Genomic DNA, 21,070 nt, shown 5'->3' with positions numbered 1-21,070 from the left:
GATTCTCCCCGGGCCGGCGTGGAATGTCGGAGGCCGGAGCAGGTTTGTATGTTGAGACGACAAGGCCCCCTTTTGTCGTGCGCTTATGACTTGCAAATTCGTGGCTGATTCGGACGGTTCCTGGAGCTTTTGACCTTTCTCAGACGAAAACAAGAGTCAAAAGACACTCTGTCGAGCGTGCACATGACGCATGTTGACTCTCTTGTCCCCCTTCTTCTTCCCCTCCCCGTCGGGTCACAATGGTTCGTTTGCGGGAGGGAAGATGCGCCCCCTTCATCGTCCCGGCTCGTGGCTCGTGTCCTTAGCGCGGCGCGGCACGATACGGCTCGTGTCCTATGGCCGCTGCCCGCCGTCACCGTAGTTGCTAGCCCCATACAATGGTGGGTGGGTGGCCCCGTGGTGCGCACTCAGCGGCTGATACGCCTCTGCATATGACGTGGGCGTGTGCATCGTCGGCATCGTCCCCGTGTCCCACCTTGGCGGGGCAGCTGTTGTGGTCGGTGTCGTCTGCGTCTGCTGCTGGGGTCCCAGAGACGTGCTGTGCGTTCCCGCGCTACCGCCGTACGAGTGCAACCCCGGCCCGTGCCGGCTGTTATACGTCGAGACGTCCGGCAAGGGCGCAGCTAGCCGTAGCGATGACTGTCGAGGCGACGCCGACGTCATGGTTGGTGAAAGAGTCCGTGTCGCCCCTGCAGTCGCGTACGACGAAGTCGCGGACCAGTGGTGGGGGTTGCCGCTCAGGGACCTCGGAGACGTCAGGCCGTCGTGGTGCTGGTGCTGTTGCTGATGCGGGTGTTGGTGCTGGTGCTGCATGTGCGATTGCACCGCATAGCCATGAACGTGGTCCGAGGCCACGGTCGTCGGTGCATGGGGATTCGGGAGTGTCGGGAGCGTCGGGTATGCACTGACGGGGGCCGGCGTCAGCATCTGCGAAGCCGTCAGCGCCGTCGAGGACGGGCTGGCGCTGTATTTGCCGATGATCTTCTTGAGTGCCGGCTCAAGGATCTTCCACGGGAACACCTTAACATCCTTCTCGATGTTCCGGGGCTTGGGGTTCGGGAACGCCATGATGATCTTGAAGAACTCCTCCGACTCAGCCTTGGCCTTGCTGACCGTTTGTGGCCGGAACCCTTCCAGGTTACGCCTGATGCGGTTCTTCTCTTCCACCGAGAAGCGGTTCGGCGCCACCACAAGCTGCTCCAGCAAATAGATGGTGTCGACCGATGTCACGTAACACTCCTTCCTCTCCGCCCAGTAGATGCAGCTGATGCACACCGAGTTCGGCGGCCGTTCGTTCACGTTGACCGGCCGGAACGTCGCCGTCAGATTCGATCCCGACTGCTTCTTGTTGAACATGACGATTCGTCGCCGGTTGGCCCACTCCTCGGGTGTCCAGTTCTCCGCCATCGTGTCCAGCTTGCCCACCAGGTTGAGGACTGCCTTGTTGGGATACGAATTGGAACCCCCCCAGGACGGATACCCTCCACCCTGGCTGGTACCCGGAGAGCTCTGAAGGGACGTTGTCCGTACCAGAGTCGGCGTGCTGGGCGTGGGCATGGGGAGTGGTGTCAAGCTGGGTCGAGAAATATGCGTGTGAGTGATGGGAGGTCCTGCCGCCCTGCCGTAACTTAGGTGCGGCCCGGCCATGGGAGGGCGAAGCGGAGGTGGCGCTGGCCTGGGGTAGTGGTGATCCGCAAAGGAAGCCGTTCGATACGTGCTGAGCATATTGTTGCTGTTGTTGTTGTTATTGCTGTTGTTTTCTTGGCCGAATGTGGTTCCGTAGGGTTGCGGTGCTGGATGAGACGGCGCCGTCGCAAAGTCGTATGTATTTGTAGCCGGGTCGTATCCTAGCTGGGTGTTTACCGCTCTTGGGGAGGATTGTTGGTTTGGTTCAGGTGACTTGGACCCTTTCCTCGTGATGTCGTCTTGGGGGGCAGCTGGGCCCCTCACGCTAGGGGCCTGGTATAGAAACTCTCCCGCCGCCGTCCGCGAAATCTCCTGTCCGTCAGGGCCCTCGAGCATGACCGTCAACGGCACGCTCTGGCACTGGTATCCGGTGGTCAGAGGATCCGGGGCCTCGCCTGTGAAAGTTATAGTGTATCCGGTGTGGTCACGGCTGTTTTTCATCGACTCGCCGGGCACTTTATTCGTGCCGAAAGCGAGATAAAAGTACGGCACCTGGTTCGTCATGGTGAACAGGTCGTCCTGTGAAGACAGCTTCACCACCACCTTGGTCCCGGCAAGGCCCGTGGTGGGATGGCATGACACGACACTCGGACCCAAGGGCAAATATTGCCCCAGGGCGCTGTTGGCAGCGAAAGCCTCTTGGTTCAACTGGGCGGCAGTCAACTGTGTGCTGCCGTCATGCTGTTCCCCGGAATAGCTTTGCGTAGGATACGACGGGTAAGCACCCTCCGGATATTCACGAGTCGCGTCATACCCTGCGAAAAAGAAAATGTTCTGTTAGTTGTTGTGAAGCAGACTGGGTGGTGCCACATCTCATACCGTGGATTGGGTTCGGCTGTGGTTTCCCGTACTGGGACATAGGAAGGAGACCTTCTGGCGGAGAGGCACCGCGAAGGTCTCCGTTGGCCCTGGCCACTGCTTCTTCGTACTTGATTGCGATGGTTTCAGGCGAATCGAAGCCTTCTTCGCCGATAATAATTGGTCTCTGAGGATGGTAGTCCGGCTATGAATACGTTAGCGTTCAGAATATAGCTGACGATGGAACGGCTGTGGCCATATGGGGCCCGAAGCCACGAGCTGTGTCCGGTGCTTTTACTTACCTCGAATGCCTTGTAAGAAACACGCTCGATATCCAATGCCGTAGACATTCAAGCTACTGATGATGGGGTCAACTTGGAGAAGGTGGTCCTGGGTCGAGGGCCAAGGATACACGCAAGTAAACCGCTGTTTCGGGATTGATGGTGCAGGAGATTGATGTGGAGTTGTGCCCCAAGACAAGTCGGGGGGAGGGAGTGATATGGGGCGGTTCCAACGTGAAGCAGACTGCGTAGCCTGGGTCAGTGATTTTCCCCTAGGAAGCGAGCACGTTTCCAGGACGGGATGAGTACACCCAAGACTTTCATCACCGCCGGGAGGTAAAGTTTGAGACAACGCACTTGAAGAATTTCCCCTGGTTACTGGATATGAAGCGGCTGATATCTGAGGTCCCGTTCAAGCTGCGAGGAATGTAGAAGGGATGACGAGATATGGAGAGAGACGGAGAGATGTGTAGAGATCGATATTAATTTGTGCTGGGCCAAAGATGGAGATGGTATGTTGCAATACGACCACGACGGCTGGTGTAGTCCGAGAGCAGAGCGGATGAGATAGTAGACCGAGAAGCCCAGAGTCACGACTCTTAAGCTGAAGGAAGGTCCTTTGATCCGAGAATGCACATCAGAGAGTACTAAGTGTCGGGCAGTGTCATTGGTTGACTGTCAAGCTGTGGCAATCCGACAATCCGAGAAGGAGACACACGTAGAAGCCCAGATTCCTGCGCGTCTGCCGTCGTGTTTTTGTTACTGTGGCCTTGGAATGTGTCAGTCCAAAACTTGAGCGAACATTCCAACAGACTGGATTGCAAAAAAAGGCTTTGGAGGCCTGGTCAAGTCTCTTGCGGGAACTGTGCTGGGCGTTCGCAGCCGCACGGATCGTCTTGGGTGGGAGAGTGTTTCGTGAAAGAGGTTAGGCACATACCCGATGAAGAGAACCGGAGTTCCTCGTGGTCTGGGTCCAATCACGGACCGACAAGACAAACGGTTCACGATGTAGTTCGCAGTGCCCGGACGAGTGGAGGCAGAGGGATTCGTTCGTCTGCGCGTAGCCAACGAACCTGTTCGCGCGGAAAGAAGCTTGTCAGAAACAACCGTCCCCCTCAAATGCCAGGACCCGTGTGGTGAGATCCAGTAGTTCGCAGAGATATGGGTGTGGAACCGCGGGGAGGAGAGGGAGGGGCAGTGGCAATGTCGAAAGAACAAGACAAGAGTCAAAAGAGCCAGACACAAAAAGGCAGAGATGGGGATACAAGATTTGTTTGAGATGGCTAGGGAGAGGACTCAAGGGGAGAAAGAAGGAAGGAAGGGAAAGAGAGGATGGAGGGACTCGGGGAAAACCAGACTTCTTGTCCCTGATTTTGTCTTTGGGCTGCCGCTGGGTAGAACTTGAAGGTAAACAATTCGGAAGAATGTTGATAAGAGAGAAGAGAAAGGCAGGTTGGGTTGGAAACATGGAGTCGAATTCTTTTTCCTTCTCCCTGTTCGTAAACGGTGAAAAAAAAAAATGCTGCCAGTTCTCTGTGTCTCTGGACGTAGCGTTGTGGTTGAACGTCTTCTGGTGATTCAGATCATGTCATATCACTGACATGCCCAGAGGTCAAGTCGAGCGTAAAGGGCTTTTTTCTTCTTTTCTTTTTTTCCCTTGGCCGCACTGGCATAATACTTTCCGAGCAAAAGCCAATAGCTTCTCCGGCAGCTGGAGAGATCTCAGCTCCCTTGCAGTAGCCCAGCTCCCCTCTCGTTACTTTCGGATGAAGGTTGTCTTCTTTGGGGCTGGCCTGCTGCAGGTGACTCTTTGGGTAGCTGACCCGGTGACATCAATGTGGAAGGGGGAGAGGACGACGACCAGGGGGGGCGGGGGCGGGATGGGGGTGTGTGTGGTGGTGGTTGGCAGACAGGGATACGATATGTTGTTGGGGAGCAAGATGCAAGATTCCAGCAAAGCCCCCTCAGACTACAGGGGACTTGTCCACCATGCCAAAGAGATGGGGGGAGCGGAAAAGAGACTGCCCATTCGGGTGGCTTGGATGCCCAGAGCGTGAATGTCTTGGGGCGGAAACCTCTAGGAAGACATGGCCCCCCAATATGCTCATGTGCCCCGTCCATGGACCCAGATGATAGGTATATCCTAGAGAGAATCTTGATCGGCCCGGTAGATAGGTGAGACCGTTGACGCGGGAGCTTTTGCGGACCGTTTCTGTGTGTAAAAGGGAGACGAACGGGAGAGGATGTGGCAGGGACAGGCAAATGCAGAGACTACCTGCTAGAAGGGAGAGGAGACGAGAAGATAGAATATTCAATAAAAAATAAAAATAAAAAAAAGAGAATGGCGGTAAAGAAAGTGCATAAGAACTCACTCAGGTAGGTGCGTCGAGTGTTCCTACCACACAGAGAGCGTAGTGTGAGTAGGCGGCCCCGATACGTCTCTGGCGTGATGTGTGTGTAGGTACTTCGTATGTGGCGTGCGTATATAAGGCGAAGGACTGATGTCTGCTAAATGGGAAAGGGGGGTGTTGATGGGTGAAACAAACGAGGAGTGTCCGTAGTAGCCCGTCATGCAAGTCCAGTCCCGGTATCTCCTGCGAACCATTCATTAGCTTGATTGGCCATAACTCTCCCCTGGATGGCCTCGGGTGACGATTCGCTGACTGGAATGTTGATTTGATCGGTACAGGCAGCCTGAGGTGAAAGGAACCAAAGTAGTCGTACTTTGTATGTATTGTGAAAGGAAGGTGCGTAGGTAGGTACGTGGGTAGGTACTTGGTAGGTACGGAAAAGCACCAAGGAGGTGAACAGAGGACGAGTCGCTGGTCCTCAGAACCAAGTACTCTGAATGTTGAACCAAGACTTCCCTCTCTCTCTCTCTGCTGCAAGTGAGTGCCGGCCGTCTGAACCCCTGCGGGCGTCCCGCTAGGGAGAAACAAGACAAGACACTCACTCACTCAAAGGAGGGCCGATGGGGTGAAACAGACTCAAGACCGTACCTTTTTTTTCTTGTCCGAAGTGGGAGCTGATCGTGCGAACAACGGACGAGTTGGTTGTCTATACCGACTTCACTCCTCTGTAGATGCGGCGGTAGGCGGAATGGTATGCTAATAAATAAGAAGATTCTGAGAGAGAACCCGTGTGGTGCGACCTGCGGGATCGAAGAGTTGTAGGTGGAGGTGAGGGAATAAAGTAGTAAACAAGAGTCAAACAAAACCCCAGGGTCAAATAAGAAGTTTCTTTGAGGGGAACGGGAACAGCAAAGTCGTCGTAGATATGTGATAAAATCGTCCAAGCCCAAAGCCAGGGGCGGTTGCACACAATTTCTATAGACGCGGCGCGTCTGGTGTGGTCCAGGCTCCAAGGCCAAGGCGTACATACGTTGTATCTGCCAAATGACGATCTCTTGACCGACAGGACTGGGGTACGGCTAATAGTCCGAAACCTGGCTGGCGGGGGTGGGTGGGAGGCATTGTATGGACCGACCCCAGCCAGCGGCCGGCTTTGAAAGATATCGGGCATGCTCTTTTTTTTTTTTTTTTTTTTTTCTGTTATTGCTTTTTTTGGTTTCTTCTTCCTCTACCTATTCGTACCCGTCTGGTCTGGGGACCCCCCCCCCTTTTGGGGTGCTTGTCTGGATACCCAGGCCTTCCCTGTCGCCTAGTTGGTCAGCTGAGCTGCTAGTAGCGCAGGTGAGGTAGCTGTGGTCAAGGATGATCAGTGGGACTCCCGTCCAGGTGTAGAATAGCGTGCCTGCAACTCCTGCGGTGGGTGACCAGGGGTGCCCCTTGAAGCAGTGTTATCGATCGGTCAACATGGGCTGCATCCCGCACGTCTACCGACCCCTCCACCCCTGCCGGCACTTCCTAAAACAGCCGAAAATGGCCAGCATCTGCAGTTGAAACCAAACCGTATTAGCTGTCAGGCGTCCTCAACAGGTGAAAGAGAGGAAAGGCTGGGGTCTTGATGGAGATGCTCATATCCCATCTCCCGGGTGCACGTCCCCAATTGCCGTGATCGACAAGATAATCCCAGGGAGGCTAGACAGCGCGGTTTTGCCCACTCCCGCTCAGCTTGGCGTATCTACGTTGTATCCCGAGACGGTCAATTGATTTTAGGTCTAGAGATTAAGAGACTAGTTAGACGGGAGGCGGCAACGTCACTTTAAAGTGGACGGGATCTGTGCCTTGCGTACAACGTACAACGGTTGCAGGCCTAAGCCGGGGCCTCTCGTATGTACCTAAGATGGATGGACTAGATGGGGAGGAGTATTCAATGGGGGGGCGCTGATTCCAGGCGGCCAACTCGAAAGGGTGACCCCTAAGGATGCTATCAGACTCAGATGGCCCACCGCTCCCGGCTTGATCCTTATCGTGCAGTTCGTCTACGTACAGGGCTTCTGAGTATGCAGGAGGGGCCAGCACCAGGTCATGACAGCCGCTGACGCGCCGTGGCGATAGACATCGATAGTCATCCCAGGAGGCCAAATAGACTGGCCATGACTCGTAAAGAGCCGAAATCAACGTAGGGCTGTCGACGGGGCAATGTCATTGAAAGGAAAAGGACGAAAGAGCCTCACTCCGTATGTCGACCTGCCGCGCGGTCAGTTACAACGTCTGACGTGTGTACAATGCTATGCGTTTTCCTTCATCTTGTTGCCAGGCACGGACAAACCTGTCTCTCCTTCGATGCCAGACCTTGATTAGGAAGGGGCCCGGCCCGTTCCATGGTGTGTGGGGTATGATCATTCGACGAGCGATGAATCTCTCCCAAGTAAGACCTGTTTAAGGATCTCTGGTGTGCCGTTGAATCTGACCAACTCGCAGCATCACAGTGCGACAGGATAGGCCAGTGGTTTTACAACACGACTATACAACGTATTTGTCGTTCTGCTTCGCTTTCTTATGATGAGCCCCGGCGCCAATGACATTCAGGTTGGACGGGATATCAGAGTTCCTATGGAGATTGTAGAATGCACGTAAGCATTGATTATTTTGGAAACCTCGAGCAACGACAGTAGATCATGTTGCATACATGGTACTGTCCAGGCGGGTACCTGGGTAAGGGTAGCTACGTATGTAGTTTAGGTACGGCGGATAGCGCGTACTCGATGTCTTTGTGAAACCCGCCCTGCCCTGTCACGATCAGGAGATGCATATGAGCACATACCTATGGGCACTTGAGAGCGGGAGCTAGAATAGTACCTTCATCGCCGGGGACAGGAGCACGGGGCACGAAGTACTGTCCTCAGCAGATAGGATTGATACTGCCGGAAAACTAGCTACGATAGCCCAGGGCTAGAGACAGTCTTACTAGGAGCACCCAGGATGCAATGAGAACACTAGGTTTCCCTCTTAGCTTCTCTATGTATAGGCCGGGCCACGATATCAGGATCGAGAGGTCAACTTTCTCTTCTCGTTGCAAGGACCCAGATTCTTCAAGTAGCACGGGAAACCGTCTGTATTACGGTGTCGCTAACCATAGATTAGACGATAACAAACCAATTGCTTCAAGTTAGCAGTTGATGCATGTGCGCTTTATATTAGAATGGGGGAGACAGGGAGTACTTTAGAAGCTCGGGTTAAAATCAGTGCATTACTAATGCCCGTTATGCAGTTAATAACACTCCACTTTCTGGCGCATTGGAGGGTTGACCGTATATGTAATCGCGATGGAATGGACGGAGGTTATAACATGTAGCTCTTGTCCTTATCTGTCCCTCTATCTAATATCTATCGCGGAGCGAGCCCCGGTCACCGACATTCACAGCGAGTAATATATGCACGGCAGTCATTCTCAACGACTGGACCACGGCCATCTTTTCTCCGCAAATCATGACGTACGTTGTTGCATGCGCAAGTGTGAGTGGGCTGCCCGTGAGTGGAAAGAAGTGGTGGTTGAGAGGGGGAGAAGAAAATATTTGACCAAGGCTTTCTCATGAAATTAGGCTTGGCGTAAGGAAAGGCATGAAGATCAGGGAAACAGACCAAAGAGCGAAAAACACTTTTTTGTTGCACATACCGATGAGTACCGATACCACCTCGATGAGACCCAACAGTGGGGGAGAGCTTTTTTCCCTTCCTAACACGCTGCCGCTGGTCCATGTTTGGTCTAGCCCGAACTGAGAAATGACAACTTATAACGCCCGAGAAAGGCCTGCCTGCCTGCCTCCTAGGGAAATGTACAACGTACATACATACGTTGTACAACGATGTAGTTTGATCGACGACTAGACGGCGATTACAGGGGCCCCTTGTTGAGAGATCGACCACTCCCTGAGCACCGAACAGGGGGTATCTGCAAGCCCAGGCTGCTAGCGCGTGCGGCGCGAAAGAGTATCGGATGGGTCGCCGCGTCATGGCGCTGATGGGCGGTGACCAAGGCGAGTGGCTCGGCCGGGTAATCTCTACAACGTACAACGTGCAATATGTACAACTACGTTGTATGTGCGCATACGAAATACCGGACGACGTCAGGCGGCAAGGGGGTCGCCATGGGCGAGCGGGGATGAGGACGGCGACCACGAGCATTGGCGCGGCTGGGGGATCATTAAGGTACGAAATGCTCCGTGATGGCACATGGGGCAATGCAATGTAATGCGCCACTTTTAATTTCACATACATCTGTACGTACGTTGTACGTTGTACGTTGTACTCGACCACGGAGAATAATAATTCATGTGGTGGTGTCCCTGGGTTCCCAGCTTGATGGAGTGAATACTTTGTACGAAACGAAACACCGCTGTGATCGGGCGGGAAGAAGAAACGGTCAAATTAATCGCCGACGTTGCTGAGGTAAGATGGATGCTGTGTGATGAAAGGCGGTTGGCTCCAGGTATCACACCGGCCCACGACAACGGTTCAATGATCATCGGGCGGGTAGGTCGGAGAATGGTAGTGCACAGTAGCATCCGTACCCGTACCAACCCTTCTTAATGCAAGGACGGTACCGGGTAATCCGCGGCACAGGTACATGGGTACTTTGTTCAGCGCGTACCATAGGTATGTACGAAGTATGTACAACGGATTCGCAGGTGTACGAGGTGCCCAGCAGCGATGGGGTTCACAGCAGACACCGAAGTGCATTATATCGTATGTATAACGTTGTACAGTACGGCGATAGCGTTCGGCGAGGTGTGCCGTTGTATGTGTACCGAAATATAGATCTAGAGGATGTAAGTGAGACGATTTGCTTCGACTCGAATGCACTCAAACGAGACTGCACTCGGTCCCAAGAGTTGGAAACTTAGTGCAGCTGGCCGTGTCGGACAAGCTCGGGGCTGGACGAAACCCTGGCGATCATTCAACACACATATACGTTGTAACATACAAAATGAACTTGAAATTTGTACATACACTATACGAGCCTTATTCAGCGTGGGCCTTGTCGTGATGACGGATGGTGCGGCATCGAGACGTTGAGGTACTAGGTACATACAAGTAAATACGGATAGCATCCAAAACAGTACGAATAAGTGGTTCTGTTGAATTAAGACGTCCTATTCGGGACTAGCGGACCTTTTACGATTGACATGATCAACGTTTTGGATCAACCCAGAGTTAAGCACAGGCCTTCTTTTTGTTTCTCGTTTCGTTTTTCTTTTTGTTTCCCCGATCGCAACACAGCACAATAAATGCACAAGTCTGAGGCCATACAATTCGATCCAACCACGCACAATGCACTCATAATTGCGTTGTAGTTATGTACTCGCCAGCCTCCCCCGGCAGAATGCCAAGTATCGCAATCACCGCGGCATCACTCTCGCTATTATCCTTGTCCCGTCGCGGTTACGAGTGTCTGTTGTACGTTGTACACGCAGCCGCAACATTACCTAGCGATCCCTAGAATCCGAGGGATATAATGACGACAATTTCTACCGACAATCCAGAGGCCGTTCGTCGCCACCTCCGCCTGCAGGTACCCGCGAACCCAGCATGGTGATTCCCATCCGTGGCGGGGATGGCTAAGGCGCCAGGATTCTACACATACAACGTACATACAACGTACATACGTTGTAGTAACGAGGCGGGATGGTGCCAAAGATCATAGACAGCACGGAGCCGCCTTGCCGTGGCGTCAAATCCCTCGATGCCGACCTATAATGGCCCGGTTCGACCAGGTTGTTGGGTTTCTCAACTCTTGTGTTTGAATGCGGCCCTCGACACTTTATGCGCTTCGTATCTGTATAACTTTGTATCACTATTCGGCACATTCGGTACAGGCAGGACAGGACAATGGCTGGGTTTTTGACCCTTGTCTTTCAGCTTGAAATGCCGGCTTGGCCGGGGAAAAGATTGGGCCTAATTTGGACTATTGGCTCCCATCCCGTCCAGGTCCTTTGACCCCGGTCATTGCTCTGGGGACTGTCCCCATATTATTATTTCTACGTTGTAATCTTATTATTGTTATCATCATTCACCGAGTGGCTATGATGGTGATGGTACGAAGTAAGGGGCGAGTATAATCTCCTGGCCTGCGAATAGCGACACGAATATACCACTCTGGTTAGCATCCACGTGGGTTTGAAATGACAAGTTTCGCGATATCACCGTCCCAAGGCTGAATTGAGATCGGAAAGTGGGATGGCCATACGCACGTCGTTTTGCTTGCTTCTTTCTCTCCTCGACTTTAATTAGTATTCGTATTTCCAAAACTATTGAGGGAATAGTTGTCCATTAATAATCGGCTTGTATCTGACCGGACGAGGCCAGTTTGGACGGTTTGGGTGCTAGAGGCATGGCATATTACTTTTTCCCAACCAGACGAGTGAGGAAGCTTTGGGGCGCCGCAACCATTCGCAATACGACCTTGACACTTACGAAGTATTACACTACAACGTAATCTCGTAAGTATAGCCCGATTGAATGATCTACGACAGGGTGCTCTGCGAGAGCTGCTAACCCCCCGACGCCACCTTTAATCCTAGGCAACAACGTCGCCGATCATCCCCCAGGCCCCTGGTGTCCGGGGTCCAGGGCGACCGGGATAAGGAGGGAGACCCACCCGGGATTTGGACTTGCCGCCAGGCCAGGGATGCTGCCACGTCCACTAAGTAATAATGAGCTCAGTAATAATAGTCGTGGGCCATTGTTGATTCCTTGGACCCCTGCGTCAGCTCAGGCCCAGCGATAGAGCCCGCCTGCATTGTGCAGATGACATGGACTGACTGGCCCTGCATTGGACCGCCTGCATTGACTTGTTTCCCTGCCCCAGATCATCCTGATGGCGCAAACACGATCCTCCAGGACCGATTCGGCGGTTTGGCAGCGAACAGCGTCTTAGCGTTGCCGTTGGCTTGCCGCTTGGTCCATCGTTCGTCTCATGCAGCTGCGGTCTCGTAAGTGTCGGGAGTAGGGGATTATACGAGCCTTCTTAGGTCGCACAAAGTGGGAGAATCCAGCTAGGTAGTTGTCTATCTGCCCGTGCGACAGCAGCCCTAAGACGTTGCGACTTTAATAAACACAGCTCAATTGCTTTATAATAGCCTTGGTCAGCTCCTCGATAGAGTGTAAGTCTGGGGATAATCGAGTTGAGGGCCATGTTAATTAAGTAGATCTGATGCAAGACATATAGATAGTAAATACAGCCTTGTCCTAGTGGTGGCCCCCTTGATTCCGAGCGTGAGAATACATCTGCCCTCTTAACGTAGACTCTGGAAGACGCGCTCTACCGTGCTGTCCTGTTCATTCCTTCACATATTAGACGTCGTTGGGACCCGGCCAGCCAAACCAACCCTTTTAACCTCAACCAAGCTTGAGGACGAAGTCGGTTTCTCTCGAGGCCAAAGCGTAATGTCCCAACATCCCCTGCCGATAGCCTGCCGAGAAAAGTACGGAAATCTGTCTTTGCTCATCCTTACAGAGTAACCTATTATCTTGTCGGAAACTGAAGCAGACCAGCTTAACTTTACGAAAAAGACATAGAAAGTATAGGGTGGTCGCGAGGTCTAGTGCCAGGCAGTTAAGTAACCGGGTTGTGAAAAGCCTGTTTGATATTTTCCTAATCGCCGAAGAGACATGGACGCATCGCAGTGGTCTTCGAGCCATGCTACCCTTACCAGATGTCTTTACAATCTGAATCCCGGCATCTCGCTGCACAGTAGTTAACGTTACAAAGCTATAAGTGGGCGAAATCAACATCCATATCTCTGTACACTCGCTTAATGTCACCTTGGTGACATCGCGTATGACCATATGCTTTCATGATATCATATTGCGTAGCATTAGCGACCAGTCCATAGGCATATTCCCATCGCGCTGTAGCCTTAGTGTTAGGACTTTCGTTTAGGGAGGGTACTTTAGTTTCCTCTTCCGTATCCTGTCTCCACGTTTTCCGAGTTTTGTGCTGTGTTCATATGTAGTTATGGTATAAAGGGTAGTCTCGGCCTGTCCAGCCTGGAGTTAAGGTGTATGATGGCTGCTTAGCCCCGGGGCGGGCGGCTAAGTTGGGAGAGCGATAACAGAGGCAGCCTTATCTCAGCAAACTCAACGCAGCAACAGAAGTGATAATGAGTAAACGAGACTGCATAGAGTGCATGTGGCACCAGGTACTTATCGCGGTTGAGTGGTATTGCTATACAAGGCAGTGACGTTGTATTGTGATGCGAGTAGTCTGTTGACCAGAGAAGGATTTATAATGATATGCTCCTTATATATTCTAGCCGCTTCTGATCCGCTCAGGAAAAGTGTGAACTTTCCTGCCCATATTGGCTGGGAGCCCAACATACGAAGTAGATCAGCCTTGCCGGCCGTATCACTCTGTTGAAGCTCTCGCCAAAACGTTACGGTAGTTGAAGTGACCCTAGGTAGGTAATACATCCCGCAGCACATGAGTCCCTTCATCATCTGACTCCTGAACCATCAGTAATCCTGACTGAACTACAGACGCTGAAACTAAAGCCGCCAGCGACAACCTTGTTTTTTCAATCTCTATTTCTTGGACAAGGCGGAACGGTGAAGCAGCAAGCTTCGAATGGCCAACCGCGGTACGGAACGATCGGAACTACTAAAGAATCAGTGAAACTGTCGGTCAAGGACGAAGCGTGCCGCTCAGGACCGCTTACGCTTAAAGGCGAAGGGACTCCAGCTACCTACGGTCCACATATAGACAAGAACATGGTAACGTATCAGCGTTGGCTGGAAGCTCACATGAGAGGGTTCATCACGACCTTATGGTAGGCAGGGTGTTCTGTCCTCGTATACATCAAGCATAGTGGAAGTAAGCCTCGACATGGCTTACTCGTCCGTTAAGAATTCATAATATAGTACTAAAGGGGTATCGCTTTCCATGGGCACACACAAGGTGCGATGACAGAATCTCGTGCATAAACACTAGTAAAGGCCTTCGTATCGCCTACCTAGTTTCCGCCAGACAAGTCCCACCTGCATGTCAGTTACTCCCGCCAAGGCACCCCTACCCAAGTACGATGAAATGGCCACGCTCCGCTCAAGAACGCCGAGTGGTTCGAAACAAGTTATGGACAAAACGTGACCGGGCTCTTAGAGGTCCCTGGGTGCTGTACCCTTGGTCTCCTGCGACGGGGTCCAACCACGGCCGAGTGATTTGAAAAATGGCCCGGGAGGCTTGAATGTCCAATCGGGCGGCTGCTTCAATTGGTTCACCAGGGAGTCGAAGTAGGCAAATGGGGCACTCGACTTGATGGCGGGACGAAGTGTGGCGTTGGGCGAGAGGGTTGCCAGCGGACCAGCTGGTGGCGAAGAGGGCTCCAGCGGCGTCGGTTTCAGGGGGGGTGCGGGCGGCTGATCACCCAAGGGCCGGAGCTGGGGCTGGCGAATGGGCGCCAGTTCGACGGGTTCGTGTAATAGTAGAGGGGGTAGGCGATGACTCGTCCGTGCGTGCGGCCGCCGGGGCTTCTCCCTGCTCGGAGACGGGATGGGCGGCGGCAGGATGGGTCGCGGCAAGTTTGTCGTTAAAGTGTTGCCTGGTGGTGGGGGTTCTGAAGAGCCTTTGACGGGAGTCGGACGTCGCGTAGCGGTGGGCAGTGATACCTCGACGCCGTCAATCATCCTGCGTTTCCTCCTCCTAGGGTTGGATTTTACGGCCGTCAGGATAGACTGTTCATCGCTCGGGCGCGCCGCCGTTGGTGATGATGTCGCTGGGTCATGGGTAGCTTCCCCCTGGACACTCGATGGGGCTTCTGGTCCTCCACGAGTATCTGCGGCATCCGCGGGCATGTAGACCCAACCAGCGGCACGTTTTCTTTGACGTGGCTTCTTTTCCTCAACCGGCTTTGGCTGAACATTATTGACGGGGCTCGACGGGAGCGGCTTGCGTGGTCGATTGGGTTCGCGTTTCACTTTGACGTGAATTGCGGAGGACGGTAGGGGAATCCGCGAAGGTGGCGGACACGTCGGGGTGGATGGGGCCTTGTCTTTGACCGCTCTGGACGCGCGCGAGGGTTTCTGAGATGGAGTAGAGAACGTATCGATGGAAACGGGATGGCCTGAGATTCGCCTCAGATCCCGAGTGATCTGCCACGTCAAGTACGCAGCGTTGACTTTGTCGTCACGCATGGACATTGGTCGCTGGGGCGGTGGCTTGGGCTGGGTGTCGCGTTTTCCTACCGATGAAGTCCCAGGCTGATCGGTCAGCCGGTTTTTCGGCCGCGACTTTCGCGGGTTCGACGGTTGGTTGGTATCCAGGTCGCGATCGGCATGGAGCGTCTCCGTCGGCGTAAGGGTGTTATCGGGTACAGACTTGGATTCGGCCTTTCCAGTCTCATCAGTCGGGAGCTTCACCGTTATTGAAGCTTGACTCTCTTCGTCGAGCGTCTTGGCTTTCTTCTTGGCTGGTCTCGCGCCTCCGGAGCTCTCACGCTTCTTCCTCGGTTGGGGCGGTAGCTTGGTTCCCGGTGGCAGCCATAAAAGGGGAATCCTCTCCCGAAGATTGGAAACCCAGGAATCGCAGTCCCATTGGACCCAATAGTCGATGATATCGCCCCAGGAACTCTCGGGCGGCTTGGTGAAGTTGACAAAGACAACCTTGCCTCCCCTGCTATGGACCGTCTTGGCGAACTCGCGAACGAGAACTTTGAGCCCGTGCACTTTGAGAGACGTGCCGAGGATCAGGAGAAAGTCGGGGTACAAGGCGAGGTCATGTTTTACGATGGGGTCGATGAGGTGGGCGTTGGGATGCTCCTCGCCGTATAGCACGACATCGGGACGAAGCTTACCAACGCCCAAGGCCCTCTTGCCCTTTTCTTGACGCGCCGCGGTGGCGCCCGCGCAGTGAGGGCACTCGGGCTGTCGTCCCGAGAGGGTCTCGAGTGATCGCCCGTCCTCGTCCCATTCGGCAATCTGGCCGCAGCGGAAACAACGGAGGGACTGCAGAGACCCGTGCAGAAAGACGCACTCGACGCCCCCACCCAATTTGTCCCGGCGCGGGGTGTTGGATTCCGATCCCGAGGGGGGCGTGCCTTGGGCGGATGGGATGACGGCCGAGGTGGCTCCCCCAAGGGACTTTCTTGAGAATCTGCTTCGATTTCCGGGTCCTTGATGCAGGCATGTCGAGAGGCCGACTTTCTCCTCGATCTGGTCAATGTTTTGTGTGTAGCAGCGGACCAACTTGCCCCGATCTCGAAGGTGGCTGATGAAGTGGTGGGATGCCGTCGGGTCAACTTGGCGTACTTTCTGGCGGAGGGTAGTGGCAAAAGTGTAAAAGACGGAGGTTCGTGCAGGATCAGACCAGATGGAAACGTCGAAGAGGTCCCGGCCTTTGAGTGCCGGTAAGCTCGACCGGCTCGAATTCGACATGGACGATGCCTGCGACAATAACGGTGGGATAGACGCCGGCGTGGTTTCGTCGGTTTCCGAGGTGGCTGCGCTACCAGCCACGCTCGTGGTGTGTTGACTGGATGAGGACGACGATTCCTGGAATGGATCGAAGAGAAGGGGGGGTGGAGACGAGAGCGGCGAGGAGTTGAAAGAGAGCATGGGTTGTGACAGTTGGGACGGCGTGAAAGCATCGCTGCTTCTGGGTTGGCTCCTAAGTGGCGGCAACGCGAGCACGGGTCGGGTGTTAACCGGGGACGGCGATGATAGAGGGGACCCGCTCGCCGGCACGTCTAAGATTTGGCGACATGTGGAAGCTCGGGCAGAACGCCGGGCGGCCCTGCGAACCTCAAGGGTGGATGCACAAGCGCCGGATTTCGACGACGAAGGTTCGCGTCCGTAGCCATTCTGGCTTCGTCCCGGACTAATCGATCTGGCGCGCGTCGAGAGGCGCCCTGCCGGGGTGCCGTGAGGCTCGTCTCCGTTACTGGTGACACCGTTAGAGGGCATCTCGCGTTTCCCATTGATGGGCGTCCATGCCCCAGCCGAATTGGCCCTCGAACGTCTAGTACGTTTCGCGCGGGATGCGGCAGAGTCCTTAACCAAACTGGTTGGGCCTCGTGTGTCCGTCTTTTCGACCTTTATTTTCTCCCCATTGTGTTCACCACGGTCGGTGGGCGGCCCCTTCGTCGCGTCTTCCCTCGCAGGAAGTGGTAGAACCGTGATTTCCGAACCTTGCAGCTCTCTTCCCGAATCACCATCCCCAAAGTCGGTTGAGAGTTTCCTCTTCTTCGCAGGTGGTGCATCGTCGCGACGTGAGGTGGAGGGGCCAGCGGCGTCTGCGAGACAGGGCGACGGCTGGGATGTGGCGGCTTGTCTAGTTGCATCGAACTGTGCCTGAATTAAGGAGTAGAGACCATTTTCGGACCGGAAGTCCTGTATCTCGAGTAATGGTCAGTGGTGTTCGCTTTGGCTTTTTCTCTTTTTCTTTCTTTCTTTTTCCCACCAGAAATGACCGTGCAGTAAATGGGAAATGACTGACCGGAATACCCGAATTGGTGCTGATTCCGGCACCGGTGACGACGACAATCTTCTTGGATTTGAAAAGGGAAGAGGCGACTTGCTGGAGAAGCTCATCCGCCTCGGGGAGCACATGGGCGGTAGGCATGATGGATTGTTCCGTCTTCAGAACGGGCAACCCATCTAATTTTGTCGCGCCGAAGCACAACGAAGCGTCAAGGGTGCTGCAGCGGCAAGGTAGCGCGAGTTGTTGGACTCGGTTTCGGACGTGTCTTCACGGACTTCATCCCCGGCGCGAATGTCACGCCGGCGTTCCTCGAAAGTAATATCAGCGAAGGATTGATCGCATCGAGGAGACAGGCGCGGTATGCAGGGCCGGCGAATTCAGGGCTTGGATTTGTGGTTGACGGTAGAGCGAGGTGGTGAGTCGTAAAAGTCGGTCGCGGGCCTCGGACGGGACGCGTCTAGGATGATTTGAGGTTGGGGGTCCGCAGATGCGTAACCGAATCGCTCAACGCAAGGCACTCATCGCATAAGCACCACGGCAGAATAAATTGCAGAAGGATAGTGACGAGGTGAAGGTGAATGAATAATGACAGTCGACAGCGACGGTGACGGTGACGGTGACGGCACAATTAGCGCCATAACAGAAGGCGGTGGGCGAGGTCGGTGGTTGGGATCGGGTCAATGTTTTGGGATTCTGCCGAAGCGGGGTGCAGCCGTCCGTTGTACTCAGTACGCTGAAGAAAGCTAATTTAGAGCTTGCTGCATCAGTCGGGGAAGGCAAGTCCGCCATAGCACTTGAGACGCGTCTGCACCCGTACCGTGCTGTACCCCGACCTTCCCCAGGTCTGGTCTCGATAGCTCCAGATAGGTACACTACTTTTGGGTACCTTTACGTAAGGTGGGTCTTGATGACGAATAGGCAAGGTCACCTTAGAATTATTACAGTACGTAATAGCGATACAGATGCACTGTAAGAATTCCACACCGTAACCCACACCGTTGCCCACACCTTTTTCCCCGATTTTCCTTTCCATCCCTCTATCCGTCGTAGCGAATTACCAGGCACCAAACAGAACATCGTGCCGCAGATATAGGACTACACAAGGTACCGAATAATTCCCCATCTATTACTCTAACCCAGACTTGGGCAGTAGGTCGTGTTCTTCCCCTCCAAGCAATATTACCTGACCTTCCCCTTTCCCTACCAGGGTACCCCGGCGTCCATTCGACTATCCCATCGAAAATTGTAGTCGATTTTGAACAACCGGGGAATGTGTACTGCGTACCACATGTGGCCTCTTACTGAGGGAAGACGGCCTTTCCGGCGGCCTTGGCGGCAGCAAGAGCGCCGTGGAGGCCAAACTGGGACGGGATGCCGAGGGCGCGGTGGGTGGCGTTGAGATTCTTGACGACGACAAACTGGAAGCAGGTGGCGCTGCCCTGGCGCGAGGCAATGGTGGACCAGGCCAGGAAGAGCTCCCAGATGCGGAACCAGCGCTGTCCGTACTTGGCCTTGATGGTGTCGCCGTTGCCGAGCCAGTTGCGGTACCAGCGCCAGAGAGTACCAGAGTAGTGGACACCGACGGTGTCGATGCTGCGTAGTAAGGACGGCGTCAGTATTGATGTGTTATTTCTCACTTGTCTCAAATGTTGGGGAAAAAGAAACAAGAGAAGAGGGGAAAAAAAAAACTCACCTCTTCACCTCCCAGCCAGCCTTCTCGAGGCAGCTCACATAATACCACAGGGGCGTGGAAGCGTCGGCGCCGGGGAAGATGTACTTGTTGAGGTAAAGACCCCACATCAAGTCTTCGTATTGCCAAGGGCGGCGGAGGCCGGAGAGCTGAACGTACATGATGCCGTCGTCCTCCAGCATGTCGTAGCACTGGCGGAAGAAACCGGTGAGGCGGCGGATACCCACGTGTTCGCCCATCTCGAGCTGGGTAATCTTCTTGAACTTCTTCTGGGGAATGTCGCGGTAGTCCATGACCAGGAGACGGCTCTGGTCCTCGGAGATTCCGGCACGGCGCAGGGCGTCGTTGCCCCAGGCGGCCTGGTTGCGGGCCAGGGTAACACCGGTGACGTGGGCGCCGTAGTTGACGCTGGCAAACTTGGCGAGGGTGCCCCAGCCGCAGCCAATGTCGAGGACCGACTCGCCTTCCTTGAGCTCAATCTTCTCGCAGACCAAGGCCATCTTGTTATCCTGCATCTCCTCGAGGGTCTCCTCGCGGGTCGGGTCGGAGATGATACCGCTCGTGTAGACCATGCGGGGGCCCAGGAACCACGAGTAGTGGTCGTTGCCGGTGTCGTAGTTGGGGCGGATCTGCTGCTCGTCCTGCTCCCGCGAGTGGAAGAGCACGTCGAGGCCGAAGCCGAGGAGGATGAAGCGGAACAGGGACCAGGTGAAGCCCCAGTTGGCCCAGTCGTGGCGGTACTCGAGGATGTCGAGGCAGTCGCCGTTGAAGTCGACCTCGCCTTCCAGGTACTTTTCGAGGAACACCTGCATGGGAATCTTACGACGGCCGTTCCAGCGGAGGCGGTCGGCCTCGTTCTTAAAGGCGATGTATTCCTCGATGGCGCGGCCGGGGAGCCGGGCCTTTTCGTTGATGCGGGGCGCGATCCTGGAGGTGATGGCCCAGTAGCCGACCAGGATGGGGAAGAGGAAGACGAGGATGAAGAAGATGGTGGTCTTGAAGCCACCGCCCAGGTTCCACGCAAGCCATGTCGGGGCGCCGAGCATGAGGCCTAGAAGAATCAGGTTGGAGAAAGACTCATGGCCGGGGCCCTCAGAAGGGAGGGGAGAATTCTTGATGGAGGCGAACTATAAAGGCATTCCAGGGTTAGATAAAGCTGTTGATGCCAGGGTGGGAAAGGGTAGCTCCAGGAGGGTCAAATTGGATGGAGCTCCAATCGAGGGCAATTGGATCTCAATTGAGAAATGACGGCATCCCGAGAGAAGCAAAATCAGTAACAAAGGAACTTACATCGGTAGTAGGGACGCCACAGTCTTCGACTGCGAATTTGGAGGGCTGGGCAGGAGGTGTTTTGATGAAGGTGATGTCGCCCTCCAGCTCCTCGCCGCGGCGTTTCTCGGCCGACATTTTGGGTGATAGCTTCGAGACCGACCAGCGGGTTACCGTTACCTGTTCCCTTTTGAATAATGAACGGAAAAAGAGAACGAAGCGTAGGTAGGATTGTTCACGACGGTTTCCGTGACGTCGTCGTTCCTGGTAGGTTGGTACAGGAGAAGGAGAAAGAGTTGGAACGGGTTGAAAATGTGCGTCTGAGGTCCCTAGCCCCTTTTTCCTTACGTACCTGTACAGAGATTAAGGTACATACTGAAGTACAGTACAGAGGATGGTAGCCTAACGTTTATGCTTATATAATAGTGGATAAGATAAGATGATACGAATACGGATTTACCCCTTGCTGAAACCCGACCCGCCTCGTCTGCCCTGTCTGGGATTTGTCCTGGCAAAAGTTCCCGTCCTT

At 54.3% G+C, this 21,070-nt stretch overlaps 4 protein-coding genes across 4 annotated transcripts; 1 reads left to right on the top strand and 3 right to left on the bottom strand.

The window, feature by feature from the left end:
• Positions 1 to 333: 333 nt before the first annotated feature.
• Positions 334 to 2,834, bottom strand: ACRALDRAFT_1072870 (uncharacterized protein; the record flags this gene model as incomplete). The annotated part of the gene is made up of 3 exons (XM_071018036.1): positions 334 to 2,441; positions 2,506 to 2,689; positions 2,787 to 2,834. 3 exons carry the CDS (start codon positions 2,832 to 2,834, stop codon positions 334 to 336), a joined length of 2,340 nt encoding a protein of 779 aa, XP_070872167.1.
• Positions 2,835 to 8,599: 5,765 nt separating this feature from the next.
• ACRALDRAFT_1072869 (uncharacterized protein) lies at positions 8,600 to 10,194 on the top strand (the record flags this gene model as incomplete). The annotated part of the gene is made up of 7 exons (XM_071018035.1): positions 8,600 to 8,626; positions 8,713 to 8,822; positions 9,056 to 9,319; positions 9,586 to 9,643; positions 9,799 to 9,856; positions 9,929 to 9,939; positions 10,141 to 10,194. The coding sequence occupies 7 exons, from the start codon at positions 8,600 to 8,602 to the stop codon at positions 10,192 to 10,194; spliced, it is 582 nt and encodes a 193-aa protein (XP_070872166.1).
• A 3,774-nt stretch (positions 10,195 to 13,968) lies between these two features.
• On the bottom strand, positions 13,969 to 18,201 carry ACRALDRAFT_1083581 (uncharacterized protein). Its single transcript, XM_071019473.1, has 2 exons — positions 17,598 to 18,201; positions 13,969 to 17,491 (listed from the first exon to the last, which is right to left on the bottom strand). Exons 1-2 carry the CDS (start codon positions 17,721 to 17,723, stop codon positions 14,264 to 14,266), a joined length of 3,354 nt encoding a protein of 1,117 aa, XP_070872165.1. The 5' UTR covers positions 17,724 to 18,201; the 3' UTR covers positions 13,969 to 14,263.
• Positions 18,202 to 18,439: 238 nt separating this feature from the next.
• On the bottom strand, positions 18,440 to 20,885 carry ACRALDRAFT_1066055 (uncharacterized protein). Its single transcript, XM_071017274.1, has 3 exons — positions 20,563 to 20,885; positions 19,276 to 20,399; positions 18,440 to 19,175 (listed from the first exon to the last, which is right to left on the bottom strand). Exons 1-3 carry the CDS (start codon positions 20,677 to 20,679, stop codon positions 18,881 to 18,883), a joined length of 1,536 nt encoding a protein of 511 aa, XP_070872164.1. The 5' UTR covers positions 20,680 to 20,885; the 3' UTR covers positions 18,440 to 18,880.
• Between the last annotated feature and the right edge of the window lie 185 nt (positions 20,886 to 21,070).

The sequence above is a fragment of the Sodiomyces alcalophilus genome (genome assembly GCF_042370955.1).
Source record: "Sodiomyces alcalophilus JCM 7366 unplaced genomic scaffold ACRALscaffold_8, whole genome shotgun sequence".
Classification (NCBI taxonomy): Eukaryota; Fungi; Ascomycota; class Sordariomycetes; order Glomerellales; family Plectosphaerellaceae; genus Sodiomyces; species Sodiomyces alcalophilus.
The sequence above is the reverse complement of the archived record's forward strand: the minus strand, read 5'-3'. Positions and strand labels throughout refer to the sequence as shown.

Bases quoted from the DNA above. Each gene is read 5' to 3' on its own strand.
- ACRALDRAFT_1083581 (XM_071019473.1), bottom strand. From the start codon at position 17,723: ATGCCTACCGCCCATGTGCTCCCCGAGGCGGATGAGCTTCTCCAGCAA. The intron at 17,492-17,597 runs GTCAGTCATTTC...CTCGAGATACAG, and splicing joins GCACCAATTCGGGTATTCCG to GACTTCCGGTCCGAAAATGG.
- ACRALDRAFT_1066055 (XM_071017274.1), bottom strand. From the start codon at position 20,679: ATGTCGGCCGAGAAACGCCGCGGCGAGGAGCTGGAGGGCGACATCACC. The intron at 20,400-20,562 runs GTAAGTTCCTTT...ATGCCTTTATAG, and splicing joins GTGGCGTCCCTACTACCGAT to TTCGCCTCCATCAAGAATTC. The intron at 19,176-19,275 runs GTGAGTTTTTTT...CTTACTACGCAG, and splicing joins GCTGGCTGGGAGGTGAAGAG to CATCGACACCGTCGGTGTCC.